The 16456-nt window shown below is 43.6% G+C and overlaps 4 protein-coding genes across 7 annotated transcripts; 1 reads left to right on the forward strand and 3 right to left on the reverse strand.

Moving 5' to 3' along the window:
• The first annotated feature begins 602 nt into the window (after positions 1–602).
• LOC129586882 (uncharacterized) lies at positions 603–1871 on the forward strand. Of its 2 annotated transcripts, none has more exons than XM_055480364.1 (2): positions 603–737; positions 1182–1871. In XM_055480364.1, the coding sequence occupies exons 1-2, from the start codon at positions 725–727 to the stop codon at positions 1673–1675; spliced, it is 507 nt and encodes a 168-aa protein (XP_055336339.1). In that variant the 5' UTR covers positions 603–724; the 3' UTR covers positions 1676–1871. The 2 variants fall into 2 exon arrangements, with proteins under 2 accessions (XP_055336339.1, XP_055336338.1); XM_055480363.1 differs by having other exon boundaries at positions 679–727.
• Positions 1771–6266, reverse strand: LOC129586878 (uncharacterized). Its single transcript, XM_055480356.1, has 5 exons — positions 4565–6266; positions 3764–4476; positions 2717–3557; positions 2285–2653; positions 1771–2188 (listed from the first exon to the last, which is right to left on the reverse strand). Exons 1-5 carry the CDS (start codon positions 5828–5830, stop codon positions 1880–1882), a joined length of 3498 nt encoding a protein of 1165 aa, XP_055336331.1. The 5' UTR covers positions 5831–6266; the 3' UTR covers positions 1771–1879.
• Positions 6267–6499: 233 nt separating this feature from the next.
• Positions 6500–10319, reverse strand: LOC129586880 (dynamin-1-like). Of its 3 annotated transcripts, none has more exons than XM_055480359.1 (5): positions 9699–10315; positions 9119–9530; positions 8072–8810; positions 7619–7993; positions 6500–7484 (listed from the first exon to the last, which is right to left on the reverse strand). In XM_055480359.1, exons 1-5 carry the CDS (start codon positions 10096–10098, stop codon positions 6801–6803), a joined length of 2610 nt encoding a protein of 869 aa, XP_055336334.1. In that variant the 5' UTR covers positions 10099–10315; the 3' UTR covers positions 6500–6800. The 3 variants fall into 3 exon arrangements, with proteins under 3 accessions (XP_055336334.1, XP_055336333.1, XP_055336336.1); XM_055480358.1 differs by having other exon boundaries at positions 7619–7999; positions 9699–10313; XM_055480361.1 differs by having other exon boundaries at positions 7197–7471; positions 7619–7999; positions 9699–10319.
• Positions 10320–10653: 334 nt separating this feature from the next.
• On the reverse strand, positions 10654–15582 carry LOC129586879 (uncharacterized). The gene is made up of 8 exons (XM_055480357.1): positions 15142–15582; positions 14981–15036; positions 14840–14905; positions 12424–14532; positions 12036–12268; positions 11578–11919; positions 11309–11505; positions 10654–11147 (listed from the first exon to the last, which is right to left on the reverse strand). Exons 4-8 carry the CDS (start codon positions 13979–13981, stop codon positions 10697–10699), a joined length of 2781 nt encoding a protein of 926 aa, XP_055336332.1. The 5' UTR covers positions 13982–14532; positions 14840–14905; positions 14981–15036; positions 15142–15582; the 3' UTR covers positions 10654–10696.
• Between the last annotated feature and the right edge of the window lie 874 nt (positions 15583–16456).

Consider the following 16456-nt stretch of genomic DNA (forward strand, 5'->3'; position numbering starts at 1 on the left):
ATATGCAAGTACATTAGGTTTTTTCACCAGGGTCATTTCACCGGCTCCCGCCTCCAAAAAATTTCATTTTTGCAAGAAGACAGAGTGATCCTGTGGTATAAATATATTTTCTTACGGGTCTGACTTGAGAAAAGGGTCTGACTACTGATAACACATATTTATGTCAACCTCTGACATTGCACGCTAAACTGATTATATGGTATTACCAAATCCCGATACGTAGTGCTGTTTGTGTGCCGCTGAAATTTTAGTTTGACCACGCTCACTCAACCATGGCCGAAGAAAATGTTTTTATACGAAAGGATCACTCTGTCTTCTTGCACAGAATGAAATTGTTTGGAGGCGGGAGCCGGTGACATGGACCTGGTGAAAAAACCTAATGTACTTGCATATGTGCAGTACTGGCTAATTAGGCGATTTTAAATTACGTTTGACCACGCCTACTTTGATCACAGCAGCTGAAAATATTTTTTTAAATGTTCTACATATGTTTACTACCTTCCTGCAAAAAATCAGATTTTTTTGAAGGGGGAGGACCCCTATGTGCCCTAGTCAGTCTGAATCGCTAAAACCGTTTAGAATTAAATTAATCAGTTAAGTATGTTTGACGATGGCTGTTGTCATCACTAAATTTTCTAGTACTTACTTAAATGTCTGACCAGTTGCGTCGATATCCCTCAGAGAACAAGGTTAATGATAACTGTGTTCATTTTATCTGTAGCACATGGTACATGCAAGTAAGAGCGGAACAACGTTCGACTACTTTGTGCATGCTGGTACCAAAAATTACGCAGTATTACCTAACCTGATAAGGTAGTAAGTGACAATAAGAAGAAAATGTAGTCACTTTATAAATATTGTACTCTGGACTGAAATGTCTTGATTATTAATTCTGTAACGTTGCATCAAGAGTTGTGACGTACTTGAAATTACTTCATAATTGCAAATACCAAGAAAGATAAGTATTTCAAATTACGTACAAATTAAAATTGTACTAATACGACACCACGCTGTGCCACCGTAGAAAAACAGTATAACTTTTGCCGATATTACTATCATTTGTTTTTTCTGTATGTCACAGTATGTGTAAACAAGCAACCGCGTTATCAAGCTAAAATCTAATTGTAACTTACATAAATCAAGATTGTTATGAAATAAAATTATGAGCAACTTATTGGCAGCTAGTCCGACCATGGGAGAAATCTCCACAGGACACATCGATGTGGAAATCGATAAAGCCGATCTTCCGATAGGTTTATACGCGTCTGAAAATTACCTGCAAACGTCACCAGATTTAAGAAGGCGCTCCGAACTGAATGTGACAACAGATACACTGATAAATTACGGTTCAATGGAACAAGAAAATCTCGCTATCGAAGGTGGCGAGCGGGTGCAGCGATACGAAAATGTAACCGTCAAAGAAAATAAGCACCCCAAAGGGCCTGAAGGTTACCAGAACTTTGGTATGCTGGCAGCGTCCTCATTTGATAAAGGGACATTAGAGGAATCGGTTATGCAGGAACACGCCTCCGAAGTACCACTGGACAAAAAACGAAACTATCAGCAGATGACGGAGAGAACAAGTAATTTTGTCCCGGAAGACAGTGAGAAACCGCGAAACCTAACCACTGACGAACCTCTTTTGCCCACCAGACGATCAGTGCAGCATCTCTAATCGAACTCGACAAACAACCTTTTGTCCATATATTTCACATTTTCGCTACCGTTTACGCTACTCGTGATTTTGTCGGTGCCCATGCCCTTTTCCAATTTTTTTTTAAAATTTTGTGAACACTAAGGCTTGTTTATGTACCGTAAGGATTGGTACCGGCTGTTGTGCATTTTCAGAACAATATTTCTTTAATTTGTTGCGCTTATGTCATGCGACTCGATGATGCGGATTGCGCGTAATGTATTGCATATCTTCGAGCGGCACCCATTCAAGGTTAGCTGAGGCTTCGACTGGAAGAGGGTACAAATCCTGCCTCATGCGTTCTTTCATCTCTTCTGTTACATTTCGCCGGTGCATCTTTCGTATAGCCACGGCACCTTGCGAACGGTCTAAAATGATGGTACCGCTCAGGCGTTCCAGATTGAGGCCGCAGCATTCGTAAAATCTATTCGTCTCCGGAAGGACCTGCCGTAATGTATCGAAAACTGGCAGACAAAAATCCCGTAAAAACTCCACCTACAAAATAAGAGAAAAATTTTTGTGTGAAATATTGCAATCGACAGGTATAGTACTTAATAGATGTTCGCTAAGTACAGTATGTATATTTATTACCTCTAACCGGTGCAGCTCAAGTGGGTCGTCTGGCAAATCCCAACGTTGACAAAATTCGGCTCCATTATCTTGAAATTCGCCGGTAATGCTATAATATTCTTCCAGTGCGCACTGAACAATTTCTTGATACAGCTCAAAAGAGCGACAAACAAAGTGCAGGGAGGCGGCGGCTACAATAAACTCTTTTAGGTGTTGCCGGAAATCGGGATTCTTAAAATTGGGCAGTCCAAATTTGATGCTGCTCCGCAGTGCAGCACTCCGTAGAAGTAAACCTGGTAACTGTGTCGCACTGACGCAAGACCTGCTGTTTTCCAACAGTTTTCGCCATCGCTTGTCTTTATAATTCGAAAAAATGTTTGTTGACGGGTTCTGCAAATATCGTTTCTTTCATTACAGGGTTTACGCTAAAATTCGTGAACCAGAAATTCTTACCCACAATACAACTGACGGGTAATAAACGGAGTTGTTATTCGGTGTCGTAGTCCCGAATACATACATCAAACCTCTGGCCGGATCGCATCCTTCCGTCAATGTGGCATTGTACCAAAAATGATCGACACCGTGGCATAAAGCCGCCACGAGCATTGTCAACTTCTCATCGTCGCTGAAAAGGTCACCGGTTTGTTGTACAATGGCATACACCGATTGCAGCGTTGCAAAAGCATTCTTCCAATCTTTGAATCGCGTACGAAAATGAGCGTTGCGGATCGTCTCGATGAAGTCAAACACCATCTTCACTTTAACACTCGACTCCGTCAACATATCAAAAATGAAGGTCATGGAAAGGCTAACGCTGTCGCTCAGATGATCAATAAAGAAAAACGTTGGCTCAAGCATATCGCGAGTGATTTCAGCAAACGGTGGCGGCGGCTTGATCACGTCTACGGGCATCCATGCCCTTTCGGTGCGGTGATATTGCCGTTTTCTGGCGTAAGCCAGTTTCGACCGTTGTAAGTTAATAAGATGTTCGTGTTTATTGGCATGAAAACGATACCATGCAAGCAAAATGCCGACAGCTGGAAACACGCTGTTTAAATGTAACATATCAATGTCCTGATCCGAAAAGCTGGAAGAACTCCTCTTATTCAGTACCTCCACCATTCCGTACGGCTCATTGTTAATAACGAATGGAACACAGACTTGAGACTCAGTCTTGTTAGAGAGAATGCGGTCAATTTCGGAGAAGAAGTGTTTATTGTCCTGTGTGGCAACTGACGCATAGGTCCGACGGTGGCGAAAAGTACAGCCAACAATTCCGCGATCGACTGACATTCTACAACATACAACTATACATAAATCAAGCATGCATAGATACAAATATAGATATTTGAATGAAGCGGTAGTGTCTGGTTAATACTGTGATAATTATGAATCGAAATAGAGTATACAAACTGTAAATCAACAGGCCCGATGTCTGTACTCTAGCTGCATTACTCGAGATTCATGATTATTATCATTAAAAGTATTTCGACGACTTACCGAATATCATATCCTCGGCGGTAAGATGGGCGACCGCTGATTGGATCGATCAGACCCGTACCCAGATGAAAAGGAACCAAATGTCGCTCCGCCCGCAAAGACTCCGTCAGAGTATTAACTAGAAATGAGCTCGATCGGTCGGCATCAGTCAAAATTTTCACCAACATTAAGGTATGGTGGAGAAATTCCTCGGTAGAGGCTTCCTTGAGCTGCAGTATTGACTGCATTTCTCTTCTCATTTTTTCCTGCACTTTCCGCTCCTCGTTACGAACACCGGTAAAATAACGGTACCGCGTCAAAAAGGAAACATAAGTGAATATCGCTTCACATTCGTTTTCCGAAAACACTGGTTTGTTTGAATTCCTGATGAACCCCAGAATACCGATAATACGACCATCATGGATGCCGACGGGTATCAACATTGCAGAGTGAGCATTCTCGGAAATATTTGGTAGAAACCGACATCCTAATGCCAGATACGACTGCAAGTTTACAACGCGCCGCCAGGTTTGATCGATCAGTGTGCGACAAAGTATATCACTCTCCACACGGTAATCCAAAACCAACTCGAACATATTTGGATCTTTTGTGAGAGTTCCTCTGCGCAACATGCTGAAATTCAAGTGCGATTTAGACGCAGGAAGATTGGAGCTAGGGACCGTATGCAGAGCATTTGCCGCCGATAGGAGACCGTGGGAGTTTCTGTCCGACATCTACGATTTCCGAACTGTATGTGCAAAAGCAAATAAATGACCCCCGACAACAGAATGCATGACGCACGACATACGGCTTAAAACTCACGTCTAAAGTGGAGTGTTCTGTCCTCATGGCATGCAGCGGTTCCAACCCATACTGTAGACTGTCAGGAATCGCGCGGACATAACTGGGCGACGGTCTTCTGGGTGGATATTGCTCCAGCGTAACCAGCGGTCCATCAATTTTTTTAACAGTGTAAAACACGACGGTGTCGGCAAAGAGAACATCTTTCTGCTTTTTAGCATAATTGAATATTTCTTTATTTAACTCGGATAAGTTTTCGATGGAGAAGTCCTTATCATCGTTCCATACAGGCGGCGTTGTGACCATCACACTGTGTGGAGGAAGATCGTAAATGTACTTGGAATCTTCGTGCCTCAGTGAAAGTTTGTGATGTCCTTCTGCTTCTTTACCTCCTGCTTTATGTTCAAAATGTCGCACGGATCCAACTTTGTACTGAAGAGTGTCGTCTTTGTGTGGCTTGTTCTTGATAGCAAACAATGGCGGAGGCAATTTGCGACGGGCTTTTTTTAAATGCAGCATGTGAAAAGCATCTCTAGCAGCAAAAACACCTGTTGTTTTAACATACTCTTTAACGAACTTTTTGTTGGCTAAGATTTCCTTTTCAATAAGCTTAGGATGCGTGCAAAACCAGAGAGGATCCTGCTGCGTCGTTTGTTGTAGGAGATCAACGGTCTGGCTTCGACAAGCATGCTCATAATTGCCGAGGTACATTTGATGGCGCAGATAGCTTGGATAATTATTGGCCGTCGTGTGACAGTTTTCGTTCTCTTTTTCTTGGATAATCCGCACAAAACTGTCATCCGAGGCTAGTTCTTGCACAGAATCTGGTAAATAATGATCGTAATTCCCGCTCTCCATTCCAGACAGCAACTGATAAAACTTGAAGTCAACCGGACATTTCGCATTTTCCGTCTGGAGGCGTAAGTCTTTCCAAGCTTGTGTGAGGTATACTTTCGGTGTCTTGAATACAGTCTGCGTTGACTGATCCGTTTTTGTGGGTCTCGACACTTCCTGCTCGATGTCTTTAACTTTTTGTTGTGATACCTTTTCTCCGGATACTTTTGCACGTCGCTTATCATGTTCGACAGGAATAACGGAATCTGCAGTGTTTGCTGGAGGAACAGTGGTCGATACTTCGAGAAATGACGGAATTTCTTCGGTATTTCTAGCATCCTGATGATGGTCTTGGACACTTTGAATATTTTCAGAATCAGCAGTCGGTTCCTCGAAAGTTGTTATCGATCGTTTAAAGTTGTTATCGATCGGTTGTCCTTGATTTTCATCCATTTGTGGATACCGCAGTAAATGTGAAAATTTATAAATAATCACATGCAGGTTTTTTAGCCTTTAAAATATAATCAGACATTCGTAAGGTCAAAATCCAAATCAACTGAACTCAAAAGCATCGCGAAAAACACCGCCCCTGTTCCATGGGAATTGGGATTGTCGAAGTATATTTTCATACCGACTGTAGATAGCCGCTGCAGTTTTAAGTTTTACAGGTATTTGCAATTCCGTTAAGTTTTTTGAGTTATCAGTGCGCCTCACGATCATAATTTCTGAAGTACGCGTACGATCAGGTCCCAAAGCGGCAGCTGCCTAACACTTTAATAATAAGAATCCGTGATCTAACTACAGAATACATACAGATACTTAGTGCTTACTGATTACGAATTCGCAGTTTAGGCTGCGAGTACATACAGCAACTCAATTACGCATTCAACTGGTGCCGGGAATTTAACATTGGTGGTGCTCTTCCGCTAGCTGTACAGTACTTATACCGTTTACGCAAGGATGCAGTAACGATGTACTATACTTAGTACACTATGCTTACTATGTACTATACTATGCTAAATATATATTGGGATGTACTATATTATGCTATTATGCTTAATATTAGTACTATATTATTAAGAGTCGTGCGTGATCCTTCCACCTTTTTAATTGCAACAGTGTTTTACAAGAATGCCAACAAACAGCTGATAATCCAGCGTTAAATTTTTGTAATTGTCCTCACATTCAATTCAGCCCGATGCATTGCATTAGTGAAACTGAACCTGAAAGTTACCAGTAATATGATGCACATTGCCACTGCATTCGTAGGATTGCAATACGCGGATCGGCGTTAACCTTAACAATTGGCAGCAATAAAGATCATCAAGCTGTTAAGATGGGCTTACAGATTTGCGAAGACCATATAAACAAAACTTATGGCAGGCCCTGCAGATCAAGCAGATAAATCAATTAAGTACAAATATTACGGGCCTGCTTTCGGCCGCGGTGTCATCGGCGTTGGTAACCTCACAGCCGCTTTTTCCCGATCTCCAAAGGCAATTGCCAGCATTGGCCCATCGTTAGCTCCGCTATCCGGCGTCTTCTTACTGGGTAATGGTACTGTTAAAGATCCTCGAACCGGCACGGGCGGGGCTCGGCTCAAAGCATTACCCACCGAATTACCTTGGCCGCATGCCAATTTCCCCAAATCCACTGTTCCGGACATTTCCACAGAGACACCCCGTTTCGATGCATCGATGCTGACAGTCGGGACAGACGGAGTAGACAGAGCTTTACTAACCAATATCCAGTTACTGTCGACTGGGGGTGGGATAGGCGTGCTGACAGTTTCCACTACCACGTCTCCGATGATTTTTAGCGCGTCTTTACAGGCTTGATGCATGGCCAGGGCAGATTGGCGTCGCGTCACCGCGTCTTGGGACTCTTCCATCAAACCTTCTTGATCGGTGCTACCATACAGTTTTGGAAGCAATTCAGAATGGATAAATCGTTTCATTTCACTTATCAGGAGGTGGACAATGGTTTTCGGGATGATATCACGCACGTTCTTACTGACAATGCGCATGTATGATTCCACCAGGTTTCGAATTGTCTCGACTTGTCGCTCGAGTTGAGGGTCTGCTGGGTCTGCATCTGAAGCATTGCTCTGTGTAATAAAAGATGGGTAAATAATAAAATTTATTATCAAAGCCAAAAGAATATCCATGATCACACTGATGGGGTTAGGGAATATGCCCAGAAAACTAAAAAAAGAGACCAAAGAAGTTCATCTCATCTTACTGTGCTTGTTTTAAATTTATCGTCGACTTTTGTAGGGTTAATTCCCACTCGGATAAATGCGGCCCTCCAGCCGTCCATCTCGTCCGGGTTTGCACAAGACAGTTCGAGTTGTTTGTGACCTTTGTAAACATTCCGTCCATCAGGATGGTATAGGGCGACTACCGGTCTCCTTGATAAAAATCCTGCGTCCAAGTCAAAATACCTCAAACCTTCCACCGGCAGTATAAATTTTCGTTCGATTTCACTCATATCGTTGAACCAAGTCAGATCCTCATGGGTAAGAACAAACCACTGTTCTTTGTTGCCTCGCATAAACCCTCCGGTCTTCTGTACAGCGAGATAACCTTTTCGCAGTACTTGATTCCCAGGCGTTGACTGCACCTAAGCACAACGCTCTTCTTGTATGGAAGCAAATGGATAATGTGCGACAATGAGATGCCTTATGTTGCATACCTTATGTTGCGAGGCTGAGGCACGTGGCGCAGCGCCTTGAAACCCTACGAAATCGTCATGGTTTGTGTTCATATAGGCGAGCTCAATGTCGATTATCAGTTTGATTTGCTCTTTCGTGATTCTCTCGCGATCGCGAGCATGCGTAGCAATCAGCCGTTCTATTTCCTCTTTGAGCCGCGGAAACGGATCCAGACGGTTGCTGATTTGGTGAATAGCCTTTGCCAACTCGATTATTACCATATCGACACAACGCAGTGACGGCTCCTTCAGCTTGACAATCTGAGTTTTAACGATCGTCTCAAAGGCTTTGTCTGGTGTGAACAGCCCAACCCGAACTCCATGAATGTTTCTGATAGCCACAGCAATTTCCCGTCGCAATTCCGTGTCAGCAAATCCAGTTTTTAATAATTCGTACGGAAACCGCTCATGGAAGATGCGATTTATCCGAGCGCCACCACTAAGTTCGTTGGTGTTAACATCGTAGGTGCCAACCGTGGCACCTTCTATGCAACGTTCAAATTCATTTGCAAATTGCTGCACCAATAGCAGCATGACCTTTGTCCTCCGCGACGTATCGCCTGGAGCCAGCAGTTTGTAGTCCTGAATTTCTTTTTCCATGGCGTTTATTTGGCGGTGAATTTTTTCTCGCACGGCAGGTAATACGTCACGAATGTGGTTGACGAGCTGCTGATTTAAAACTTGCTGGAGAAATGGTGTGCCCATTCGGTCTGCCATGTGTCTGAAAGGCAGAGCATTGCAGCAACTGCTTCATATTGACTGGAATAAGCTCAGTGTACGGTAAGCATCAAAACGGCCACCACTCACCCTGCCCCTCCCATGTTTTGAAAGTGATTCAAAGTAAATTTCGGCGTAAACAATGTACAGTAAGCGCAAAGTATACTCGAAGCGCCCCGATTAATGAGTGCTCGTTTGAAGGGTTGTCTCACTGGCCGATTTGAGCCTAACGATAAGTTTAATTACGTAATAATAATAATGTTCTCGGGTGACCGAATTCGAGCTGTACCTCCCAACATTCAAAATCTTCACCGGTATGCAGGGTGGCCCAGAAAGAAGATGCGTTCGCTCTCCAGAGCTTCTTGGATATTTTTATTCGACTCGACATCTCTCTGGCTACGACTGACCACTCCAACATAACCTCGCCGAAGCGGCAAGAGACGGTTTTCCAAGATTTCTCTAGCGTCAGTTCCCTCGTCCATTAGATCGAGTTTGGTGATGACCCCGATGGTCCGCACACCCATCGGATCAACTTCCTTGGCGATCTTTAAAGCATCGGATGTGGCCAGATCAGAGTTTGCGGGCGATACAGCGAGAATTAAACAGTTTTCCTGACGGACAAACTGAAGAACCATGTCCCGAATTTGTTTCTCAATATCCCGTGGCTGATCTCCTACTGGAACTTTAGTCATTCCAGGGAGATCAATCAAAGTCAGGTTCAAAACTGCGAAAGGCAAAAAAATGCGTTACATTCACTGGTTATGCTGGTTTCGTTTGAAATCTATTTGGTACAGTACTCAAAACTTTAGTACAGCTGCGAAATGTTCCACTGCCTGTTAAGCGAAACACATGGGCTATGTATGATAAGTTTCGGAAGAAACGCGGGAATTACCATGTGGCGAATAAATCCGCAAATGGATAGGTACAGGTGAAATATTTTTTGTATGACCAAGTAATCTGTCGGTTTCGCGTTCGATTTCACGCCGTACTTCACTGAAGTCTGTGAACTGTTTTCCTTTTAAGTGTAAGAACTCTGCGCACTCGACATCGTTAGTGACCAGCTGCAGTATGACTGGCCGTCGGGTCACGACACCAGATCCCCTAGGCAAGAAATCCCGTCCCACGAAGCTCTCAAGAACACTGCTTTTTCCAGCACTTTGCCCTCCAATAACAGCAATTTGGGGCAAATCAAGAGCCACGGGAATGAGCAACTGGGCAAAAGCATGTTGTAACTTGTTAACCATCGGAATTAGCTTTTCCATTCCAGGATTGCCCGGGATAATGTTAGTCATTTTCTCGGGCAAAAAAACTTCAGCTACTAAGATAAATACCAAAATCTGCTATGTGAAAGCCTTGTGCTAAGTAAGCAGCTTTGTTCAAACAAATTATATGCATCCAATAAGAGAAGTTGACGCACGACGGCGTTTGTGAGTACTGTAATAAATTTCAGGATGATCGAGTCAAACCTGGCAACGGTGTCGAACACCTTGTTTAACTGAGAATTAACTACTGTATATTATAAGCATAAGTCATAAGAGTACAAACTATAGCAGAACGTAAGTGTAAAAGCAACTTTAGTGCAATGATAGAATAATTTTCGATATTGCAGATTTCCTGTTTCTGGTTTACACGCCTGTAAAGCAGTTACGTATTAAATATAATATACATTCGCATTTGCCGCACAAGGGAGCACTGTAAAGTGCATAGTGCATACTCTGCATAGTGCATACAGTCCAAATATGATAGCGCAGTGATCTCAAGTGGTACACACTTGAAGAAAAGTTCCTGCATAGAAGTACTGGCGTGTACGACGTTTCAGCTGCAGGACAAAAGGAGAATCTGACAAATAAAATTTAAAATTTAGTGCAATCACAGACTTAAAAAATGCCATTAAAATCTCATTATATCCTCTTTACAACTCGGATCAGTACAAGCAGCAGTACGAATATCCATTTCTAAACTGCAGTAAGAAATTGTGCTAAATAAATCGCTTTCCGGTGGTATAGGTAGCCTTGCAAGATCTTCCTTCAGTTTGTCAATCTTTCCGCATGCATCACTCTCCTCTTTCTTGGGTGGATAGCGACTGGCACATGCATCTTTCTCTTTAGCGGGCGCACATTTGTTTTTCTTAGGCTGATCAGCTGACTTGGGGCAAGCAGATTTGCATCCATAGGCCACCTTCGGGCCACATTTTCCATCGCCTCCCCCTGCTGAGTCCACGCGGCAGCCGGCTGTGGGCCGGGGTGGAACCACCACGGGATGTTTACTAGCGTAGGCGCCACGTGGTGGTTTGATGTCGAATTCGTGCCATTTTTTGCCCTTCTGTATCATAACCTTATACCTGAAAGCACCATTCGTTAATAATGACGACCAACGCTTAAAAACTCATGTACGGCAGCCAAGTAAATTAAGTACTGTATTACATTACAATATGTACCAGGTTACCAAGTTTAACTTATGTCCAGTATTAATTCGCCAACATAACGTTTTGTAAACGCGTACCAATTAGCGTCAGCAACCAATTCATGGGCTTCGGATCTGTTCATCAGACAGGGATCTTCTCGTTCACAACAAACCATCTCCTCAGCTGTCATATATGTCCATCTGACACAATTTAAAACCGCTCGAATATGATCTAAACGGTCTTCGGGGCGATAATTTATCCACAACCGAGCGGCTTCAAAAACTTCCAGTTCCGTCTAGAAAATGTCGGGCTGAATAAGCACAGCAAAATTTTAGAGGTTGATGTCAACGGAACGATGAATACCTACCATAATAGGAATGTCCTCATGTGACAATAGGTTCAGCACCCAACGGACTTCCCAGTTCAGGAAGTGGCACCCGTTGACATGTTCAGAGAAGTTTGCCACAAACAATTTCCAAGTATAATCTGCCAGGCAGCCCATTTGTTTGCACAAAGCAAAGTCAATAACATTAGTTTGATTCGGTGGAGCAAACAGCTTATCGTGGTATTCCTTCAGGACAACCGGTACATCCACAACGCCCAGTGCATTAGCAGCAGCCATGATACCCAAAATATTGTATATGTTCGCTTTCAGTTCTCCATAATAAAGGAAGTGTAAGACTGCGGCTACATCTGATCCATCTATTTCCTGTAAACATTTGTCATCAGTTAAAAAATATATTATATTGTTTCTAGGATTTAGTGCGAAATAGCGGCCACTAAGCACTGTATACACTGTGTTTTGTAAATTTGATTTCGACTTACGCACAAATCTAGAGACGGTTGATCTCGAAGAGGCTGTCCTTCGATCACTGGTATATCATAATTCGTGAAAGCTAAAAGATATTCTTTGTGGATCTTGTATATATGATCTCTTGAGGTTACGGTAACATCCGTAAAGAACTGGTCTTTTAAATCCGCGCTCAAATAAATCGCCAGTTTTTTTGAGTCTTGAAGCTGCTCTTCATCGTTCAAGTCTTCCTCAAGTGACATTAGTTCTACGTAAAAAAATACATGTTATCGATACCTCGATCCGGGTGCGCTTTGACCAGAAGCGTACAAGGGGTGATTAAGTACGCTTCAAAATTAAGTACGTTTCCGAACGCATATTACGGAAAAATTCTAAAACGTTGTGTTTTGTGGCAAAGCATACCTTCTGCATCCATTTGACTAGGAGCCGAGCAGTCTTTTCCGCCCTTGGCCGATCCACAAGCTGCCTTTTTAATCAATGCCGGGTCCCCGGCTGTTTTCGTGATGGTAACCATCTGCGCCGGCCTGCATGCGACATTTTGTGGTTGGTTCATATCCTGTTCGAACACACTAGCGGCCAGTCTCATGGGTTCTTCGTTACCATGACCTTTGTGGCCTCCTTGCCATGCTATTATGTCGCACGGGTCCACCGGTGGGCCACAAGGACCGCAATTCCTGCTACCCTGTTTCTGTCCCCGCCCACCAGCCGTCATAGGACGCTGTCCATCGCGAACAGCAGTATTCAGTCTGCCTTGCGTGTTTTGAGTATCCACGCTTTTCCACGGCTTGCTTTGCTTTCCCTGCCCACATTCAACGGCTGGATCAGGTGGTGCACACGGATCACTGTTGGGAATGCAACAGGTTCGACTAGGCGGTCCGAGATGCGCCAGATGTGCAACCGGTGGAAGACAGTCCGCGTTGTGATCTTCTAAGTATCCTGTCCGCTTGCACGACCGTCCCAATGGTCCACGCGGCTTTTCCGCATTTTTCTTGCATATCGTTTTCTCCCAAACAAGGCTGCCCAGGTCTGGTCGTGAATCGGCATTAGGTTCAGGTCCTGAACACGGCACTGGGGCTGGCGGCAGTCCACACGGTGTGCCATATTTACGCTCTGTTCGCGACAAATGGGTCGGGCTAGGTTTCTTTTTTACCACCTTAATTGACACTCCGCGTTTGGTTAATCTCGTCCGCGATGGTCCGTCGAAAACCGATTCACAGGGCGTGTCCTGGTCGAGAGAATTGCACAATGTTGAGGTTATGCTGAGACCTTCCAGTCCGTCATCTTCTTTCAACATAGCCAACAGTTTCTGTGTATCGGTGGTCGCCAGTGAAACATTATCGCTCTGACGCGATCGGCCACCGCGTTCCGATCTGCTGAATGTCGTACTCGTTTGAAAAGAGTCATCAGTGCGCCGTGAAGAGTTCTCGTACGGTGGATTCCGTTTCGAATCACAATCTCGTTTGCTACAGTCTTTGTGGGTTTCTGTCATTTTCATACTGACCTGCCGTAACCCCACCAAACACGGTTCCACTCCCGTTGCTGTAGAGATGGCATCAATGTTGTTTGTACGCAAACGACAACCGTCTCTGTCCGTTAGACCCTCCAGGCCGGTGGGTGACGGCGAATGACTGGCTGATGATATGGAACGACTAAAGGGGTCAACACCACAGTTGTTCTGCTTAACGTTAACACAGGTCCACAAATCGGTACGCGGTTGTAAGAAACGGTTTTCTGTCTCTTTGCAACGGCGACGTTGACGGTTCTGTTTTTGTGCTTCCCGTGCCTGTTTTTGCAGTTCTTGACGGAAATCGTCCGCTTCGCATGGATCAATACAGGGATCGAGTGAGGTGGCCTCCGGAGGAATGACATCCGTTAGTTGCAAATTGTGCGCAGGAATCATGGGGGGCGGCGACAGCACGCCTGTCGATGGATATGGTTTCGGTCGGGTGTCCGCGGGCATTTTGCTTAAATTTGAATCATGCAGCTGTTGCAAGAATACTGCGTAAACGTTTCTGTTAAAAACAAAACAAACCTTCCTCCTACATTTAAAGAGTTGTTGTTTCGAAATCAAAGTGGTACAGCATTCAAGAGTCCAAGACTGATGATTATGTACTGTGTTGCTTGGTAGCGTGAAGTAATTTCCGGGCTTTTTAATACGGTTTACAAAACTGGCACAAAGCAATGATTACAGCACACCAAAAGTTAGAAAATGTACAGAGTCCGTACTAGCGGCATCAAATACTAAGAAGCGTCACCATTCTTTTGAAACAAATTTTGCCAAACAAGCGAAAAGCACACACCAAAACAATTCCGTTTTAGTTCAATATTACTATGATAAAAGTCACCTGTGAACTATGCAGCCATTGCAATATCACAATATCCCGTAAAACCATCCGGTTGTGGGCATTGCTGCGAAGGTGTACACTTTGGAGCAGTACCGACCAAATCGTCTGGGGCATGGCTCATTGCTTTCCCGGCAATTTTCAGACAGTCTTCCGGTTTATTGCACGCCTACAAAACGTATTCAATAGTGTGCCGAAATCAGTTAGCAAGACGCATGATACTACAATGCACTAGAAGCATCGAACAATCGGCTTCAACTAAAGACCAACGTACATAGCGCGGGAACGGATTAATTACGTTTCGTTCACAAAACGATGAACAGTATCCGTACGCAGGTTTTTAGTGTCTCAATTTAGATACTGTTCGGGAAGCCACCTCGAGAGGTAGATCTGCTGTATCGCAACGAGATTCGCTTCGAAATTGCGACACTCCCTAAGTACTCCTACAGCCATGCTCAACAAGTCCAGACACTTACCCAATTCTCCTTAGTCATTTCTTGGCTAATATCCACTAAGCAAAAGCATCTTGCGCCAGTGCATGTCTGAAAGTAATTACAGCATGTACGAATTGATAATTAAGTAAACACTTCGCACTAAAGGACGTAAACGAATCGTACCAGACCAACGTCGCCGCACTGTTTTGTCGAAAAGCACCCTTCTCCTTTGTTCAAACCTGACGGTCAAAGCATGATTGTTTAAAAATTTTTATTGTCATCTGAATTGCAAAAATGCTCAAAAATCTTTTAACCGGTTCTAAGACGTATGGTACAGCACTTACCGTATACGACAACCGAACCGGTCAACAAAAGTAATCCGACCGCGTACATATCCGCTTCGAGCTTTAATACAGTCAAGTATTTCCTATATTACTGTTATTCCGTACAAACAAAAGAGAGCGAGAACCGTTTTCCAGTTTTTTCGTGCAAATATAGCTAATTCTTCAACGCAAACGTTTCCGAAGATTACAAAAATCGCTTTCGATTACATCAGTTTACAGCTGATAAGTCAGTCAACCTGCTTTTATGCAATCCATCAACCCGTTCATTATCACTACGTTTCGTAACCGAGAGCGCTTAATCTGTTCTCCGCAGACCAGCAATCAAAATTTGTGATAAACCTTAATTATAAACGACGTCCGGAGAAACGATGAATTCATGGCTGCCTTCGTTCACGAAACATTACGGTGCAAATTAAATAAAAGACTCGTAACACAGCGATCACGAGGCATACTTGGAGACTGTATGCCGGTGCAAAAATCCCATCCACCTGGTTTGTCATATGACTTTAGTTTATAGCCGGGTTAATTTTAGTAACCCTGATTATTGATCTAAACAAGCTCAGCTGAGCCTTAGGCAGTATAATTTTCACACTTGCCACTGCCGCATGCTGACAAGTTGTGTTTTAAGAATTTATTGCCTCTAATGCCGGCAAATGCGGCACATTAGACAAGAACAACAAATAAACAAGTAAGTTCCCAACTAATGTTTACTAGTTTGCCGGCATGCATGCTTACTTGACCGTGCAGATGACATGAAAATTGTTTTTCATCACTGCAGATAAAATTCATGCTACAGCTCACAAGCAGAAGTCCTTACAATAGTGTAGCCGTACAAATGAGATCTGTAGTGAAGGTGTACATCTCATTGGTGCTAGTTCAACCGGAAACATCTGAATGTGTACTTGTACGAGATGACCAGTTCTAACGTGGATTTTCTAGACTTCTGAGATTGTCTGAATGTTCTGAAATCATTCTTGTTCTTGCCCTTGCCCTTGCTCTTCCCCAATGACTTTTCAGCTGATTAAAAATGTTTGTGCACTTTGACAATCGCGCCGGTATCGGTTAACATGTTCGCAATTGCATAATTGATTTTTGGGTAATTCGCTAGCTGGTAACATCACCGACGGTCACCAACGAACCATCAAACCTCGTTTTATCGTGGTACGGGTGTGTAACCCACTCCACTAGTGGCAGCTTAGAAGTTGCCGTTGCAATAGTGTGCCCGCGTGCAAAACTTGGCATTTGGAAAAATAATAGTTATCTCAAATATCAAAATTAGAAACGTTAAAAGCACGAAGGATACTGAATTCCATTG

The sequence above is a fragment of the Paramacrobiotus metropolitanus genome, unplaced genomic scaffold, assembly GCF_019649055.1.
Source record: "Paramacrobiotus metropolitanus isolate TYO unplaced genomic scaffold, Prichtersi_v1.0 Parri_scaffold0000022, whole genome shotgun sequence".
In the NCBI taxonomy this organism is placed as follows: Eukaryota; Metazoa; Tardigrada; class Eutardigrada; order Parachela; family Macrobiotidae; genus Paramacrobiotus; species Paramacrobiotus metropolitanus.